General features: G+C 51.8%; 2 protein-coding genes across 2 annotated transcripts; both read right to left on the reverse strand.

Moving 5' to 3' along the window:
* Positions 1 to 37: 37 nt before the first annotated feature.
* Positions 38 to 11,212, reverse strand: CALHM2 (calcium homeostasis modulator family member 2). The gene is made up of 3 exons (XM_086752483.1): positions 7,622 to 11,212; positions 6,811 to 7,538; positions 38 to 1,272 (listed from the first exon to the last, which is right to left on the reverse strand). Exons 1-2 carry the CDS (start codon positions 8,162 to 8,164, stop codon positions 7,122 to 7,124), a joined length of 960 nt encoding a protein of 319 aa, XP_086608609.1. The 5' UTR covers positions 8,165 to 11,212; the 3' UTR covers positions 38 to 1,272; positions 6,811 to 7,121.
* A 1,750-nt stretch (positions 11,213 to 12,962) lies between these two features.
* CALHM1 (calcium homeostasis modulator 1) lies at positions 12,963 to 15,381 on the reverse strand. The gene is made up of 2 exons (XM_010120207.2): positions 14,833 to 15,381; positions 12,963 to 13,430 (listed from the first exon to the last, which is right to left on the reverse strand). Exons 1-2 carry the CDS (start codon positions 15,379 to 15,381, stop codon positions 12,963 to 12,965), a joined length of 1,017 nt encoding a protein of 338 aa, XP_010118509.2.
* Positions 15,382 to 18,555: the final 3,174 nt, after the last annotated feature.

Consider the following 18,555-nt stretch of genomic DNA (forward strand, 5'->3'; position numbering starts at 1 on the left):
TTGTGGCACAGTTGAGGTTGGAAGGGACCTCTGGAGATCATCTGGTTCAAACCTCTGCTCAAAGCAGATGTCAGCTAGACTAAGTTGCTTAGGACCATGTCCAGTTTGGTTTTGATTTCTCCAAGGATGGAGACTCTACAACCTCTCTGGGCAACCTGTTCCAGTGTTTGACCATGTTCACAGTAAAAAAATGTTTTCTTACATTTAAATGGAATTTCTTTTATTACAGTTTGTGCCCGTTTCCTCTTCCGCAGTCACTGAGCGCCACTAAGAGGAATCTGGTTCCACCTTTTTTAAACCCCTGTGTCAAGTATTTATACATATAGTTAAGATCCACCTTGAGCTTTCTCCTTAGGCTGAGCAGCCTCAGTTCTCTCAGCCTCTCCTTGTATGATGGATGCTCCAATCCCATAATCATTTTCCTGTCCTTCTGCTGGACTTGCTCCAGTAAGTCTCTCTCTCTCTCTCCTGCACTGGGGAACCCAGTACTGGACACATCACCCCAGATGTCTCACCACTGCAGAGTAAAGCCAAGTATCTTGGGTACTTACGTAGGCTCTCTCGCTGGTGTTGCTGCCTTATGACCCGTATTCTTGCAACTCTCCAGTAAGATGTGGATGTGATCATCCACGTGTTTTACAGACGAACTGATGGCAAGGGGAAAAGCAGGGTATGCAAACAGTGTGATTATTCAATGTAGATAGTAGTGAGTGGGTGCCCAGCTTTGAAATAATCAAACTTGAAAAGTCTTACTCATTGTAGGTGCTCTGAATTTCAAACTAGAGCTCTGCAGGACCCAGCTCTTCTGCCTCTCTGAGTGCCCAGTGTTGGCAAGGCTGAATGATTCAGCATTTAATTCATTCCCAAGTCTGCTGGGATCCAGAAACAAGTAATTACACTTCTTGCCCGCAGAGAGAGCAGGGTATTGTACTCACATTTTGCTTAATGCTCTTCTAGAGGAGGAAGCTGCTTGCAACATCCAGTAGCAGCTGCTGCTATTTTTAAGAACACAGCTGCAATGATGGTGTCTACTTTGGAGATTAATTAGTTACACAGTAGAATACATAAATAAGCGTTGCAGTAGAAACCAAGATAGCTTTGAGGTATTGTTTCTTCTTGACTGCTGGGGCTATTATAGTCAGCAGGGAAAATGAAAGACCTGTGTGTAATCCTTCATACTGGAGGAGCCTGGTTTGAACCCATCTTGCTGCTGGGAAGTGTGCCCTAACTGTCAGCCCAGAGGCTGTTCTGCGATGGGGTTGTTTTCAGCCTCTGGAGGAAAAGCAGAGAGAGTGTGAGCATGGTCTGGCATGCCAGGAAGACAGGCAGCTCAATTTCCCTCTTGGCATTCTGGTGAGAGGCCACAAGGTTCCTTGTGCTGGTATGTAACGCTATATGGGTTAACGTTCCTCACCTCAGCATTGTCACTGGGGGAGGATGAGTGACAGGGACAGCAGGGATATTTGTGAGGGTGCTGATGGGCTGTGAGGACCAGAAGCCCAGGGCTGCCTCAGTGGGGACCGTGCTCAGGGCTGCAGAGAAGGAAAAAAAAAAAATAAAATCGTACAATTGCAAACAAGTATTTCTGAGTGCAGTAGCTTGCTCCGCTCCTCACTGTCAGCTATCCAGTCAAACCTGCGTGTCCAATAAGAGGGAGGGAAAACGGACAAGGTGGACAAGTCCTTAGCCTGTCCCAGCACATGGAAAGTGGCTGAAGTTAATGCAAAAGAGAAGGGAAATAAACAGAGCAAAAACTGGTTTGTGCTCATGGCTTATTTTTAGGATAAGCAAATCCATTCCCAAGCATTACGTGTCTTGCCCCTTTCCTTCAAAGGAGGGAAGGGGTGGAGGAGGAACTGGTGGAGGTGGTTCAAAGGAATAATTAGGACTATCAAGGAGAGAGGCAAGGGAAATAAAGGAAGTAAGAGGAACACTGCTTTGTTTCAGCAAGTTACCTTGCGTCTGCTGACCTGCATGCGGGGGTGGCATGCGTGTCGGCATGTTCGCACTCGAGGGCCGATGAGGAGAAATACAAATGAACTCTCTTTCATCTCAAGTTAAACCGGTTTCATTTAACTTGCATCTGATCATTCCTGCAGATTAGTTGATGGTGAGGCTGGGACCCAAGCCTTCCCACAAATGCAAGGCAAATCTATAGAGAAGCTGAGCAGGGGTCTTGGGATGCCTCGCCCATTAAGTGCTGTTCCAGGGAATACCCTCCAGCTCTGTCTTGCAAGGGGGTGTATTTATAAAAAGGTTTCTAAATACGTTTTCTATCCTTTGCTGCAGTTGTATATCCTGATGTACAAGATTTGTGCTACTCACTGCAAGAATAACTAAAACGCAGCGTTACTAACTTATATTATGTGGTAATACTTTAAAACTTTGCGTTCTGGGGTCACATGGATAGGAGAGGTTCTGAATGTTTAATAGAAAGAATAAGTTCCCAGTTCTTGAGTTCAAAGAAAGTGTTAAATTATGCCTTTTATGCCCCCCTAAAAAAAAAACTCAGAAGGCAATGAAAAATAACTCTCATTTAATAATTTGTTTCAAATGTCCTTGTGTAAGCCCCTCCAAGTTCTGTGGGTTTGAGTAATTTTTTGAGCAATTTAAGGCTTTTAGGTAAATGACACAGTGTAAAAAGAAGTTGTACATATAACAAAAAAGTACAAGTAGGAAAAACAAACTTCATTATCCTGAAAACTCTTTAAACAGTGTTGGGTACGTAGTGCTGACCCTCAGGAGAAGAGGGACTGCGTACTGCTGGAAGAGCCGTAGCCTTGAAGCCACGGTCAGCACAGCGTCATGGTGAAGGCAGTAATTTTACACCTCCCTGGCTTTGTTTTCTCAGAGTACACCTCAGTCCGTACAGGAGACCATCTGCTGCAGGGACTGTCTAAGTCAGTCAAAAGGGTTTAAGAAAGTTCAGTGCTGGAAGGGTAGGGAGAGGCCTGCTCTCCCCATCCAGTTCCTACTGTTCCTCGTCACTGCAGGGCTGCAGTCCCACTGCAGCAGGTGGGTGCACATAATGTGGTCTTGTGACTGGGAAGTTTCTCATCCCCTTTCCCCGGAAGAAGGATGCTCCATTAGCTAACTTAACTATAATTATATAGTGTATACACTCTGTATATGTGTGTATATATACACGTATATATCAAACTAACCTGGCTGAGGTCTTGCTGCAACTCGCAACCCCAACAAGTGGGACTCTCATCCCGTGGCTGGATGAGAAATCCCCTATGCTGCAGACAATGATGTGCTTCCTCTGAGCCTTCTTGCCCGAAAGCTATTCTGCTGATGGTGCTATCTTCTGGGTTTATAAACTCACACTTGTGACTGTTTGGGCTCATTAGAGATTGTCATGTGCTTCACTAAGAACAAAATGAGTTTGCTGTCCTACCCAAATTCCAACTTGGTAATTACAGAGTGTCTTTTTGAATACTGGGAATATTGGTGATTCCTCCTGCCTTAGTCTGTTAGTGTGCTGCTGTATTACTGACCCATTTCTTCCCAGGTGCCATCGCATCCCCCTTGCCACAGGAATTTACCCACTGCTTCCCTCTGTTTCCCTGCACTGTGAAGCTCATAAAGTGCTCCAGGACCTGCCTGCGTAACAGGCACTGCACAACTGCAGAAGATTCCTATTGCTCCAGCCAGCAAGTCGGCTTCATCGGGGGCCCAGCTTAAGTGCCTCTGTGCTAACGTACGTTGCGTGGGGAACAGAGAGGAAGAGTTAGAGATGTGCGCACGCCTGCAGGGCTATGATCTTGTTGGCATCATGGAGCGGTGGTGGGATGGCTCCTATGACTGGAGCATTGGGATGGAGGGATAGAATCATAGAATAGTTAAGGCTGGAAGGACCTTTAAAGGTCATCTAGTCCAACCCCCCTGCAAGAAGCAGGGACATCTCCAACCAGATCAGGTTGCTCAGAGCCTCATCCAACCTGGCCTTGAATGTTTCCAGGGGTAGAGCATCAACCACCTCCCTAGGCAACTGGTTCCAGTGTTCTGTCACCCTCATTGTAAAAAATTTTTTCCTAATATCTAATCTGAATCTACTTCCCTCTATTTTAAAACCATTACCCCTCATATATAGCCTCTTCAGGAAGGACAGGCAGGGGAGACGAGGAGGGAGTGTCACCTTCTATGTCAGCAACCAGCTGGAGTACATGGAGCTCCACCTGGGGATGGATAAGGAGCTGACAGAGAGCTTATGGGTCAGGATTAAAGAGAGAGCAGGGACAGATGACATTACAGTGGGGTTTGCTACAGGCCACCTGGCCAAGGAGGACCAAGGGGATGAGGCCCTCTACAGGCAGATAGGAGCAGCCTCACAGTCACAAGCCCTGATCCTCATGGGGGACTTCAACCACTCTGACATCTGTTGGAAGAACAACACAGCAGGGCACATGCAATCCAGGAGGTTCCTGGAATTTGTGAATGACAACTTCCTCCTGCAAGTGACAGAGGAGCCAATGAGGAGAGGTGCTATGCTGGACCTTGTTCTCACCAACAGGGAGGGGCTGGTGGGGAACGTGGAACTCAAGGGCAGCCTTGGCTGCAGTGACCATGAGATGGTGGAGTTCAAGATCCTTGGGGCAGCGAGGAAGGTGCACAGCAAGCTCTCTGCCCTAGACTTTAGGAGAGAAGACTTTGGCCTCTTCAGGGACCTGATGGGTAAAGTGCCATGGGATACAGCCCTGGAAGGAAGAGGGGCCCAAGAAAGTTGGTTAATATTCAGGGAGCACCTCCTTCAAGCTGTGGATGCAAGTGATGCATCCCAATGAAGACGAAGTCAGGCAAAAAATGCCAGGAGGCCTGCATGGATGAACAAGGAGCTCCTGGACCAACTGAAAATCAAGAAGGAAGCCTACAGAGGGTGGAAGCAAGGACAGGCAGCCTGGGAGGAATACAGAGAGTTTGTCCGAGAAGCCAGAGATCAGGTATGGCAAGCTAAAGACCTGAGGGAATTGAATCTGGCCAGGGATGTCAAGGGCAACAAGAAAAGCTTCTATAGGTACGTCAGGGATAAAAGGAAGTCCAGGGAGAATGTAGGCCCTCTCTGAAAGCAAATGGGTGACCTGGTTACCCAGGACATGGAGAAGGCTGAGGTACTTAATGACTTTTTTGCCTCAGTCTTCACGGATAAGGACTCCAGCCACATCACCCAAGTTGTGGAAGGCAAAATCAGGGACTGGGAGAATGAAGAACTGCCCACCGTAGCAGAAGAGCAGGTTCAGAAACATCTAAGGAACCTGAAGGGGCACAAGTCCATGGGACACAATGAGATGCATCTGCGGGTCCTGAGGGAACTGGCAGGTTAAGTTACCAAGCCACTGGCCATTGTATTTGAGAAGTCATGGCAGTCTCGTGAGGTTCCTGATGACTGGAAAAGGGATAACATAACCCCCATTTTTAAAAAGAGGAACAAGGAAGACCCGGGGAACTATGGGCAGGCAGGTCAGTCTCACCTGTGTGCCTGGCAAGGTCATGGAGCAGATTCTCCTGAAAACCATGCTAAGGCACATGGAATACAAGGAGGTGATTGGTGACAGCCAACAAGGCTTCAGTAAGGACTGATTGTGCCTGACCAATTTGGTGGCCTTCTATGATGGTGTTACAGTGTCAGTGGATAAGGGAAGAACAACTGATGTCATCTGCCCGGACTTGTGCAAGGCATTTGACACTGTCCTACATGACATCCTTCTCTCTAAACTGGAGAGGCATGGGTTTGATGGATGGACCACTCAGTGGACAAGGGATTGGCTGGATGCCTGCACTCAGAGAGTGGTGGTGAACAGCTCAGTGTCCAGGTGGGGACCAGTGATGACTGGGGTTCCTCAGGGTCGGTATTGGGACTGGCCTGTTTAACACCTTTGTTGGCAACATGGACAGTGGGATCAAGCGCACCCTCAGTAAGTTTGCTGGTGACACCAAGCTGTGTGGTGCAGTTGACACACTGGAGGGAAAGGATGCTATCCAGAGGGACCTTGACAGGCTGGAGAGGTGGGCCTGTGCAAACCTTATTAAGTTCGCCCTGAGGAGACGGGCTTGGGAGTGCTGGTGGACGAGAAGCTCAACATGAGCCGACAATGTGTGCTTGCAGCAGAAAGCCAACCGCATCCTGGGCTGCATCAAAAGGAGCGTGGCCAGCAGGTTGAGGGAGGTGATTCTCCCCCTCTACTCTGCTCTGATGAGACCCCACCTGGAGTACTGCATCTAGCTCTGGAGCCTCCAGCATAAGAAGGATGTTGGAGAGGGTCCAGAGGAGGGCCACGAAGATGATCAGAGGGCTGGAGCACCTCTCCTATGAGGACAGGCTGAGAGAGTTGGGGCTGTTCAGCCTGGAGAAGAAGAGGCTCTGAGGAGACTTTATAGCAGCCTTCCAGTGCCTAAAGGGGGCCTACAGGAAAGATGGGGAGAGACTGTTCAGTAGGGCCTGTTGTGACAGGATAAGGGGAAATGATTTTAAAATAGAGGGAAGTAGATTCAGATTAGATATTAGGAAAAAAAAAAATACCATGAGGGTGGTGGAACACTGTCACAAGTTGCCCAGAGATGTGGTGGATGCCCCATCCCTGGAAATAGTCAAGGCCAGGTTGGATGAGGCTCTGAGCAACCTGATCTGGTTGGAGATGTCGCTGCTTCTTGCAGGGGGTTTGGACCTTTAAAGGTCCCTTCCAAACCAAACTATTCTATAAGATACCAATGTCAATAAAACAAATAGATGTGCAGGGTGGCTGGGGCTAACCCTGCTATAGGGAAGGCAGGTGGGACTGTAGGAATCGTAGTTAGAAATGTCATGCCTACCTCTTGCTCCTCAAGGTTTCTGCTGGTGCATTAAAACGCAGGGTGCACTGGCAGCCTGGAGGTAAGGTGTGCGTCTGCTCTTTACTCCCCTTGTCTCTCCAGGGGCTGCAACGAGATGGCTGTCTCCGAGGGAGAGGTTCCCCAGCTCAGTGTTTTGCGTATCAGCCTCTACCTTGAGGCTGTTGATCCCTGTTTACCCACTGAGAGAAGTAATCCTGCTGTGAAGAATATTCCCAGTGAATCCCTCAACTGCACTGATACTGGTAGGCATACCAGGTGGTCTGGGGAACCACTGCCAGTGCCCATCTGTCTTAAGAAGCCAAAAAGAGCATTTCGTGGCCTTCTGGGCTTGGCCCATTCCCTTCTACCCCTTTGGCCCATTTGTGGAGCCGGCTGTAGAGGGGGAAGCCCTTGTTCTCCCGGTAGATGTAAACGCCCGTGATGGCGTTCCACTGGGGGCTTGGCTGGACGCCCTCCACTGGGAACTCCTGCACCAGCTCCTTCTCCTCCTTGTCCAGTGCCACGAAGCCGAAGAAGTGCTTCACGTTCTTGGCTGCCAGGATTCTGGAGTGGACCTCGGCTGTGCGGCGGAAGAGCTTGTCCTCATTGGAGCGGTACTGGGCCCAGTAAGCCTCCTGCCGGTAGCTCAGCGGCGAGCAGCAGTGCTTCAGGCACTTGGTGAGAAAAACCAGGACTGCGACGATGCCGATGAGCAGCCAGCCGAAGAGCTGAGAGAGAAGAGAGAGGCTGCGATAGGACAGGGCAAGGTGGTCTTACCCACTCCATGTGGCTTTCTCCCTGGCATGCCTACCTGGGACTCATATCTCAGCCTCCGTGTCATCTCATCCCTGAACTTGGTGAGGTTCGCCGGCACATCTTTACAGGGGAACCTGGCCAGCACCTCGGCTCCATACTCAGCTGGGAACTTGTCCAGGGAGGATGGCCTGACAAACTCGCTGAGGGCACAGATGTAAGCCTCCCCACGCAGCAGCGAGATGACCGACCAGGTGACGGGTGCCACGGCTGCCCGGCCCATGATGGAGCCGAAGAGGAGGAAGGTGGCGGCGGCAGAGAAGTTCTTGGTGCCACGCTTGTGGCACTCAGCCACCAAGTTCCAGGTGTGGTTGTTCCAGATGACACCAATGAGAAAAAGGGCCAGGGCCGGGACGCCGATGGCAGCCAGTCCGTAGATGTAGTTGCGGGCAGGGGAGCAGGGGCAGTTGAAGGCAACGACTGAGAAGAGCTCCTCACTCCCCACTGTGCCCAGGGCCACCAAACCGTTGAAGATCATCACATCCTTGCTCTTGAAGAACAAGGAGAGGAAGCGGAAGTTCTCAGCGACGAGGGCGGCCATCTCTTCCTGGGGGTGAGAGGAGATGTGTACTGCAGTGGGGGGCTGTGCTGGCCCACCTCCCAGCACTGAGGGACACGCCAGTGGGGGGTGAAATGGCCTTGGGCTGGCTGTTGTGCAAGGAGCTGCTCCAGGAGCACGACACCTTCACTGCTGTCTCTTCTTCCTGCCTGATATCACAACTTTTTGAGCTGGCTGCTGCTACCAGGGATACTTCAAAAGGGGCCAAAGAAGGATTCAGCCTAAGCAATGTGTGAAACCTCAGTCATTTCAGTTTCCCACTAAGCTCTCCAAAAGCATCTCTACAGTGGAGATTACCAATGGGACAGCTGTTTCTACCTGTCATTTTGCATGTTTGTTGTCTTTCCTTCTCTTTGGTTTTAGTCCCCTCGTGCAGAGGCTATTATTGTCAGCGTTGCTGCCAGGTGCTCGATGATCTCCCAAGCCTACAACAAAGGAGGATGCGATGTTACCGGGAAAACTGGACCAGAGCACTGGCACTAGGATGTGTCCCCAGCCCTGACACTGACTCACGCTGGCCCAGGCGCACGCGGCATGTGCACGCTGGTGCCGCATTGCCTTGAAGGTGCCGTGTGTGGCTTTTACCTCCCTCTTTAGATCTGATGAGTTAATAGACAAAGGTACGTCAGGGAAGCAGCAAGAGGGACTGCGAGGTGGCCCAGCAGGTTTGGGGGCAGAGAGATGCGGCACGGGAGGAACAGGCAGGAGCAGCCTCTGCTGACAGGGGTAAGGGAAGGCTCAGGGGCTGTTGCCACCAGCAAGAGAAGTTACTTTCTGGGAAAGCAGTTTCTCTTGACCCAGGATATAAACACCAACTGCCACCAGAGCTGGGCCAGCAATTATGTAGGAGTTTTTGCTAGGATCAGGTGTGGCAGAGTGATCTCCTCTCCCACGGCTGACATAACCCTACTCCCTGTCCCGGCTTGCAGTCCTGGCACAGCCTCTAACCACTGGCCTGAAATTGAGCCCCTCAACCTGCACGCCTCAGTGCCAGAGACGCACTTCACTGCGCTTTGCCTGTGCGGCTTCCCACAGCCCCTTCTCCCAGTACAACAGTGGTTATACTGGGATGCTCACCGCACTGACAGCGCTGGGCTGTGTGGACTGTAGGCACTCAAGTCCAAGCAGGGGAAAGCATATGCTCTGATTTTTCTGAAGAACAGGGAAATAACTGGGGAGTGTATCCATGCCTTCTGCCGTGTTTCCGTTCCCTAGTGCCACTTGCAAGTGGCATTTAATTACTTTCTTAGTTTACTTTACATATTCACCCACAGGGTTTCATCTGCTGCCCCACTAAATCCTGTTTCACCCTCTTCCTTCATGGGGCAGCAGAGGAGAATGAGGGCCGAAATCTAGCCTCTGTTCCCTGCCGTGTCTAACCCATGGCAGTCCCTTTAAAGTCACGCTGTGATATCGCTAATTTCAAACACAAGCAGCCCTTCATGTCTTCCTGCATCTTCCCAGTTTTCCATAGGCAAAACTCCCTCAGCAAAGGAGACGGACCAGCCGGAAACCGCAGCCCCATGACGCGGAGCCAGGCCGGCTCCGTTGCTGGCTGCCGTGGCACGCTGTGTTTGTGGCTGGATGCTAAGCCTGCAAACCCGCGTAGGGTTCAAAACCCTGTTACCAGCAAGAGCCTGCGACCTTCCTTCCTGACAGCGCCTGGCAACTGGCAAAACAAAGGGAGCATGCCATTTTGGGTGGGGTTACCCTTCCCCTGCTTGGTGGTTATGATGCCTGTCTGGGAGAGGGAGGGGTCGGGAAAAGCTGTTTGTAGCAGATCCTTTTTTAGCGGTCTCTGTTAAGGTCTTTCCCCCTCCCAAACAGGCACGAAAGGAAGATAAAATGAAGTCACTTACTTGAAGAGGTGTTGAAATCGGTTCTGGAGCCTTCTGAGCTCCTCATGTGTTTTTTGCTTGGTCTCTGGCTGTGGGGGGGTTCCCGGCAGCACGCGGGGCTGTGCAGAGGTGGGGACGTGGCTGAGGCCTGGCTGATGGGTGAAGTGAGAGCTGACGAAAACAGCGTTAAGAGTTTGGCAGCTTCCTTTTTAGGTCTGTGATTTGCCGTAGGCTTTTTGGAGGAGGTTATTTGTTGCTTGCGTGGAGCGAAGAGGAGGTGCTTGTAATTGCTGAGTGCAAGGCTAGGGTTGTCCTTTCAAAAATAAGTGAGTTCTGTGGGGCGGCCAGGCTAGGTTTCACTTCCTGCCACCTGGGACCAAGCAGTGGGGCTGCTTCAGGGGATGACGGGGGCAGAGTGAGGCTGGGGAGTGCGTGTGGCACAGCCCATGGTTTGGCAAGCCCCGTGCGTTCCTGCCTGGCTTTGCTTTTCCGCTCGCTGCTTCCTCTGTGGAGCGATGCCTGCGAGGCAGCTGAGGATGCCTCACTTCCTCCTTGCGTTCCTCCCTCCTCTCTGCCATCTGTCCCTCAGCTCCAGCTCTTGCTTAGCCTATAGCAGAGGCCAGAGGCCTCTGTCCTCCTTCCCCAGCCTCCTTGTCGCTGTGTCCTCGGGGTTAAACTCAGCCCTCCCCTGAGGATGTCTTCAGCACAGGCAGATCTTCAGCAACACTCACATTCCCCTCTACCCTGAGCAAAGCTAGGCTCAAGCCTAGCACCAGCAGTTCAGACAGGATTTTTGGATGGAGTTCTCCTTCTTACTCCCAGATGTGGAGTCCCCGGCGGGGTTTTTGTAGCTCCTAGGTGCTTGGGACCCCTCGGTGCTCCCACACCTCCCTGTCCGCTCGGCTGGGGGCCCCAGGGCTCGCTCCGCACTCAAGATGCTGCTGCTAACTGGGCTCAGCACTGGGACCACAGCTCGGCTGAAATCCCAGGGGCCGTGTCAGGTTCTCTAGTGAAGGGTCTCCTCCCAAAGGCGATGAACAATGTCCCCAAAATCCAGCACAGAGAGGACAACCTGCCTGCTCTCTGGATCTCTCTTCGACTGCTGAAATTACTGCCTGGGGCAGAGCTCTTATCCTAAAAATCTACATTAAAAGTCCAAAAGCTTCTCTTTGCAATTCATGTTATTTTTTTTCGGTATCTTAATGGCTCTGCCACAGAGCCTGCCAGCGCCGCATGCTGCTTGCCGCTCTAGGGACTCTGAGCGTTTCTCAGTGAGCCATTAACAGCACTGAACTGCAAATAATAGGAATGGAAACCGCCTTTCTCTTTTAATCTTTTAATTGCTTTGTAAATCAGGTTTTGTACCTGTCCCTTAATTAAAGTTTGGGGTGTGAAGATTAATGATAAATCTGTATCATGCTCTTTTCTTCTGGGAGTCAGATTGAGCCTGTCCTTGACTATGGGCTTCCTAAGGCTCTCTCACAGCAACTCGGAGAATTTCCTCGTCATTTTGGTCCTTTGTTCTTCTCTCCTCACAGCCTCTGTGGAGTTACACACTGATAATTAAGGTTTATACAAATGACAGTCACCTCAGTTACCAGCCAGCTGTAATAAGTTGGTTTAATAAGAACGTGGCAGCAGAAATTTCAAGGGGATGAGCATTTCAAAAGGGATGTGTCAGGGGTGAAACTGGTCTCTGAAAAGGGGTTTTCCTTCTGTGTACTGGTAATAAAATCAGGGCTACCAGCGAACGCTCTTCCAGGCTGCAATTTCTATAGTCACTTCAAGGGCCTGCATCTCATCATCCTCAGTTTCTATGGAAATGGGTAGACACCTAGTACTGCGTAGGTTTGGCGGTGCCTCCCCAGCTTCTCCGAGGGCCGGGGCTGACTCACCGCTGGCCGCCACGCACTGGCAAAACGCCCTGTCTCGCGCGGCTGCAGCACCCCAGGCTTGGCCTGGGGGTCCGCCCAGTCCTTTTCATTGCGTTCAAATAAAGAAACACCGACAGCTTTTGTAAATAGCTTTTATAACTCCTTGTGCCTGAGCACAGAGCTTGAACAGTAAGCCTGAATTATTTATTTGGCTCCTGAAACAAACACCGACGCTGGTTTTTAACATCAGTCTTTGTGTCAGGGAGGAATCCGAGTAAAATCGCAAGAACAAACTGTCCTGCAGCAAATTCATGGCAGGGGGTCAGCCTGGCCCCCACAGTGCATGCTGCTGAGTGGTAGCTGCTCTCCTTTGTCCAGACACCGCTTCCAGGAGCATCTCTGTGGGCTCCTCGTTAAGCAGTACCTGTGACACCAAACCATGCTGTTCCCATCACGTGTGATGCAATATGGGATGCTCCCTCACTTGCTCATTGCTTGGGTCAAATTTATTTTGAAGCTTTTCTTGACCGGAAACTGTGTGTGTGTCTGTGGGGATGTAGTGTGTGGAGGGGTAATGGGGACACTTTGGGTTTTCACACTTTGGTATGAGGAAGGGGCACCCCCAGCTAGTTTCCCTACCACGGGGTTTTTTAATACTGCCTAAATCCATGTGTGCTGCCTGGTGCTGAGGATGTGTTAAAAGAAAGGAGGTTTTGCACATCTGGTGGTGTTTGCCTTAGCAACTGCCACAACACAAACCTGGTGCTTGGTGGTGTCAGATGCGCTGCACGTCTGTCTGTCTGGAGCATCGTGCCCTTCAGCATCCCTGGGGCTTGTCTGTCACGGCCTTGCATAGCTGCCCCGCTCAGCACAGAACTCCTTGCCTGAATTACCAGTGCCATAGGATTGGGTGTGGGAACAGATGGAATTGCACCGGCACCACAGAGCCCTTTGGGTGCCTAACCCCCTGCAGCCCCCATGGCGCTGGCCCTTGCCCCTACTTTGCTTGGCCACCTGCCTCTCTGCTGTCTCTGCAGCCCCCCTCCCAAAAGTGCAGCTCTGGCTCCCTCACACCCGGCTGTAGTAGGCAGCAATCTCCCTTCGGGGCACAGGGGGCTGTGTGGGGGGCTGCCCTTCCCCGGCCCAGCCGTTGCCGCTGGGGAGGGCAGGTGGGTGGAGGTGCAGCGGGGGCTTGCATCTGTGCCAGCTCTTCAGGGCTGTGTTCATGGTGCTCTGGTCGGTGATGCCCAGGAGCTTCTCGGCAGCTTCCCCCACATCCGCAGGGGCTTTCCTGGGTGGGTGGCAGCGAGCAGCTGCCAGGTCCGTGCTCATGCCCTCAAAGAACTGCTGGATACAGACCTTCGCAAAGCTCCTGGCATGCTCCGCACACGTCTCATCGAACAGCTTGCGCTCAATGTCGATGTAGTGGGACCAGTACCTGCTCTTCAGGAAGGCAGCTTGGGTGAAGCAGGGCCGTAGGGATCTGACCAAGAAAGCCACTGTGGTCATCAGCAGCACAAAGCACCAGCCCAGAGCCTGCGGGGACGAGGGGGGAACGGGACCCATCACAGGCAGGCAGAGCATGTGCCCAACACTTCCCACCAGCTGGTGGGAGCCTCCTGGGCTGTGAACCAGCCTGGCTCCACTTTGGGCTGTTTGACATTTGGCTGCATTTACATTGCAAATGCTGGACAAGGAGACCCTACACACCATGTCAGTGCATCTGCGCTGAAATTTTGTTCGATGCACCCACACAGGCAGCACCTCTCTGCTTCTCACTGTGTATGTATGGCGTCAGCAGGCAGTGACCAAAAATAACACCTGACTGAACCCGGCACCCAGCCCTTGGTCCTGCCTCTGATACAACCGTGCCTCACCTGGGTATAGGGTGGCCTCTGGGTTTATGCAGCTGTCTAACCCTTTTCCTGAGCTGTTTGGACTTAGTAACATCTGCTGTGGGTGAGCAGCGGTGACAGGCTCCCCTGTCAATGGGGTCTGACAGGAAGGGCAAGGTGAGGGCAGAGCCAGGACTGGTCTGCCTTGCTCGCCATCGGTCTCGGCTCAGGCTGCTAATGGGCTCTGCGAGAAGAGCTCACAAGGGTGAACCCTGCTCTAAATGCAGCCCCCTAAAAGTGCACCTGGGAGGGGAGTATCTGCGTAGCACCTCTTGTTTTGCAGCTCCCGATGCTTCCTGGCAGCTGGGAACTGGCGTCTGCCCAGAAAAATCTGCTTTGTGTCTGTGGAGAAATCCCTGTGCCTCCGATTCTCTTCTTAAATTGGAGATAATAATTCCAGTCTGTCCTAAGGAGGTCAGGGAGGGGAGCTGCTTTTAAACAGGAGTACCTGAGTGGCCAGAGTGGGTCAGACTATCCTGTCTCCAAGGTGGCCAAAAGCAGAGGGCTTGAGAAGAATTAAGCACAGGACAAGCGGGTAGTGGCACTTTTTCATTTGTGGTTCCCTGGGATGATTAATAAACACGTGCTGGCTGCTTCCATGCAAGCACCAGAGGCAAGTGGCGTGGGTGGTTATCAGCCCATCGCTTACACACGTTCTAACAAGCAGCAAGAGCAACCGTGGGTAACCAGTAGGTTGCAGGAGGGGATGACAGCCCACCAGCCTCTGAGTAACATCCATGTCAGCCCCTTCTGAACTTGCTCTGAATTAAGCTCTGCATACAGCTTGGCTCTGTGTTCCTGCCCTGCAGCCCCAGGCTGCCCAGGCAGGAGGGGGGACTGAATTATCAGGATGACCTACAGTTTTGGTCTCTGCACCACACTGGAGGCATAACTGCCCAGAGCTGAGTCTGAACACTTTGTACCCCTGCAAAATCACCAGTCTCTCCTCCTGCAGCTTGATTTCAATGAGGAGATTCCCTCAGGGGAAGAGCTAAGGCTTAACTGCAAGCCACCAGCCGGGGCATAGCCATGACGCCCCTTACCTGTGAGATGCAGCGCAGGTACCTGACGGCCACTTCGTGGGCAATGAGCTCCTGTCCATTGTAGATCTCCTTGCAGGGGATGCGGGCAAGGACTCGCTTCATCTCCCCGTGGGAGAGGCTGAGGTGGCTGGCGTTACCCAGGGTCTCCACAGGCACTGATGTGCAGAAGGCACAGGTGATGCACTTGCCATCCAGCAGCGTCACTGAGACCCAGACGGCTGGGGCGATCATGGCTCGCTGAGCCATGGAGCAGAACATGTAGCGCAGGACGGCTGGGTCCTTCCCTCGCTGGCCCTGAGGTCGCCTCCACTCCTCCGCCAGCATGGAGACATTGTTGTTCAGCACGAAGCCCAGCAGGAACAAGATGAAGGGGGGCACCAGGAGGATGCCCAGCCCGTAGGCCAGGTTGTAGTGTGGCAGGCACGGGCAGTTGAAATCAAAGGCTGAGTACACCTGGGCGCTGGCGAGGGCCATGATCCCGCAGATGCCGTTCATGAAGGACTCCTGGTTGGACTGCAGGAACTGGAAGACCATCCGAAACTTATCCATCTTCCTTTGATGTGATTCCTCCTCCCGTTGGGGTCCAAGCTATGGGCTCGGTTTACTTCATTCTTTCAGCCTCCCTCTTCAAAGACGCACATCAACAAGTCTCTGCAATTCACTAATTTGTTCATACACTCTCACAGCCCCTGTATTTAAAGCAGAAAAACAAAACATTTTTTTTTCCTGCTGATGTTACTGCTTGCAAAGGTTCAGAGTTTGCTTCCTCCCGCTCTTCTTTGGGTCTATGGGACCTGGTTGTTTCTGGTTTGCTAAATCTGGCTTCGTTCTTGTCCATGTCCTCCTTTCTGCAGTCTCCCGGTCACCAGTCCCCTTGGCGGGAGGGTGCAGGTGTTATCATGGCTGTGCCTTCCCTGGAGCCGTTCGCGCCCTGGGCAGAAAGGGGAGCTGGCTGGTTGGCCTCTGTGAACCTGTTTGCAAATGCAGGAGATGGGTGCTCCTCCCAGGACAGAACTGGTCTGCACCTGCTGCTTCACTGGGAAATGCCTTTTCTCTGTTTTATTCTGCAGAGGGAAAGGAAGAGAAAAGGAAAGGCAGAGGAAAGAGCAATAAAGCTCTTGGTGCTCTGGGATGTTGTATTGGTACTGCCAAGGTCTATTATGGGCTTTCCTCCATCCTCTGAACGTTCTCATTTCAGCCAGACTTACAAGACAATGCTTGTGGCTCCTTGGTTTTCATAGCTCCGTGCCCTCAGGGCTTCCTAAAATATCCTTCAAACCCTGGCCCGCATAGCCTGGTGACATCCAGAAGCACACAGTGCTTTTCTTGGTTTTAGGGCTGGAGAAAAATAGGCAGAGAAAGGAGAGAGGGCTGCAGGGACAGGGGCACAGAGGATGTTCTCTGCTCCACAGGCGGGTCCTGCTGAGAGCATCTGAGCCCTGGGTGCCTCTGCTTTCTCAGGAAGCGCTCCCTGCTCAGCACTCCTCTGAGATTCAGGCTTTTTGCTGAGATTTCTTCTTTTTCACCCACTTTCAATGAGCACTTCTGAAGGGCTTGAGTGCACTTTGCTCTGAGCAGCAGCTGTTTTTGAAGTGACAGAGGATGAATGCTTTTCTTGCCGTTGCCTTTTGTGGGTATAATCCCAGTGCCTTGATAAATTTGGGATATGCCGGAACTGGGAATACAAGGAGGATGTGTAAATCCTGCCAGTGACCTCCCTGGCCCAAGGGCAGCTGCTGTCCCCTGAGGGACCGTGTTTTCTAGAGGTGCCAGACCACCTGCAGACAGGGACTGTGCAGAGCTCTTCCTGCCTGTCAGACCAGCGGGTACCAGCAGCTCCTGGGTTGCTGAGGATGCAATGGAGCTGTCACTCCTCTGAAGATCACTCAAACCCTGCCGGGAAGGGCAGAGCAAGGACTACCTGAGCCAGTGGTGTGCATCCATTTAGCAGGAGAGGCTAGGGCTGGAATTTGGTCATATGCCTTGACCTGAGGCTGATGTGTCTAAGGGCACATTTCCCATGCAACCAGTGCACGGTGCAGGGAGGACTGAGCTAGCCAGGTGCTGGGTGTACAGCACGGGATTGCTGACAGTTTAGCAGAGCCGACCAGACGGAGTCCTCTCCAGCTTGCCAGAACTGAGACAAACACTAATGAGATGTGATAGCTACGGTTGGGCCAGGCTTAGTTCCTACAGCACAAATCTAAAAGTGGATTGTATTGTTGGTGCTCTCTTGCATCTCTATTCCCAGTTCACAAAGCAGCTTTGACAGACTAGATTGGTCCCTCAAGCTGGCCAAAAGATGGGGGAATAGTGGGACTACAAATGGCTGTAAAACAGACGGTTGCAGTATTGACCACCAGTGAGGTGTTCAGTCCCTCCAGTCCCAGCCCCTCCTGTACTGTTGATGTGAGCATCAAGATATCTCTGACTGTCTGGGCACCAGCGTGGCTGCGTTGGTGGCTGTGAGACATGTCACCAAGGCAAGCTGTACATAGGTGGGTGGCACGCAGGAGACACTTTTCCCCAAGGTTTTGCAGTGCGTCAGTAGCAAAGGTAGGAAGCCAAACCAGGTGTTTTGACCATTAATCAGTGCGGCAGTTTCTGACGTCTCTCCCCACACCAGCCCTGGGGCTCAGATGATAATGCCAAGTTCACCCCAAGATGCCACCACAGAGGTGAGCACAAAGCATGTGGGTAATACCTGGACAGTCTTAGCTCTGCCTGCTCTGGAGAGGTTAATTGCATGATCTCATCAAATGGGAAGAGATTTGACTGCATGAATATAGATGAGACTTACTGTATTGCTGGCAAAGGGCTAAGGCTGGCTTCCCTGTTCACCTGGCGAGTGGCTTTTTGAAGGGCAGTTCACATCAAAGCCTGCATGAATCAACCTTGTAAAAAACCAGAGAGCTTTTTGATCTCCAGGAAAACTCTGCCTTTCATTAAACATGAATGAGCGATCTGAGCTTGCTTGGTGTACAGCACTGGTGGTTCTCATTGAAGCCAACAATAAGTCAGTGGGATTCACAACAGAGCCCATAAAAGCCAATGCCTGGGTCTTTCTGTGTTGCTTTGTTAGGGAGGGCCAGGAGAAAGCTCACTCCAACCAATTTGCAAGAGGAGGCAGAGCGGGTGATTCCTCGCACGATCCTGCCTGCTCGTGCTTTGGAAACAAGGATCTGGGAGAGATGGTACATACCTGAGTTCCTCTCAGTGTGGGGTCCTGAACCTGGATGCCAAGACAGACACTAAGCCAGGGAGTCAGGGAGGGCTTTGCGTGTCCCAGTCAATGTAGGATATAGAGACAGGGGACAGGAAAACGGTCACAATTCCCATCAGGAGAGTTGAAGATGGGGGAAGTTGTCTTTGCATCAGCCCTGCTGTTTCATGGGCTCTTGGCAGGTGAGGATCCCTGAGCATGTCAGATGTGTCTGCAGGTCATGCATCAGACCAGCCCTGAGAGAAAAAGAGCTGCTGAAGATTGTAAATGACCCTCTCTGCTCCCACTCTCACAGGAGGGTGCACACTCCTAGCAGAGCTGGTGGGAAGGGACCTCTGGAGATTGTTTTGTCCGACCACCATGCTCAAAGCATGCTCACGGACACATCTAATCAGGTTGTGAGTATCTCCATGGTTGGAGCTGCCACATCTCTCTGGGCAGCCTGTTCCATGATCCTTGAAGTAAATAAATGTTTTCTTCTCTTTAAATGGAATTTCCTG

Source organism: Chlamydotis macqueenii, chromosome 7, assembly GCF_036417535.1.
Source record: "Chlamydotis macqueenii isolate bChlMac1 chromosome 7, bChlMac1.mat, whole genome shotgun sequence".
NCBI classification, from domain to species: Eukaryota; Metazoa; Chordata; class Aves; order Otidiformes; family Otididae; genus Chlamydotis; species Chlamydotis macqueenii.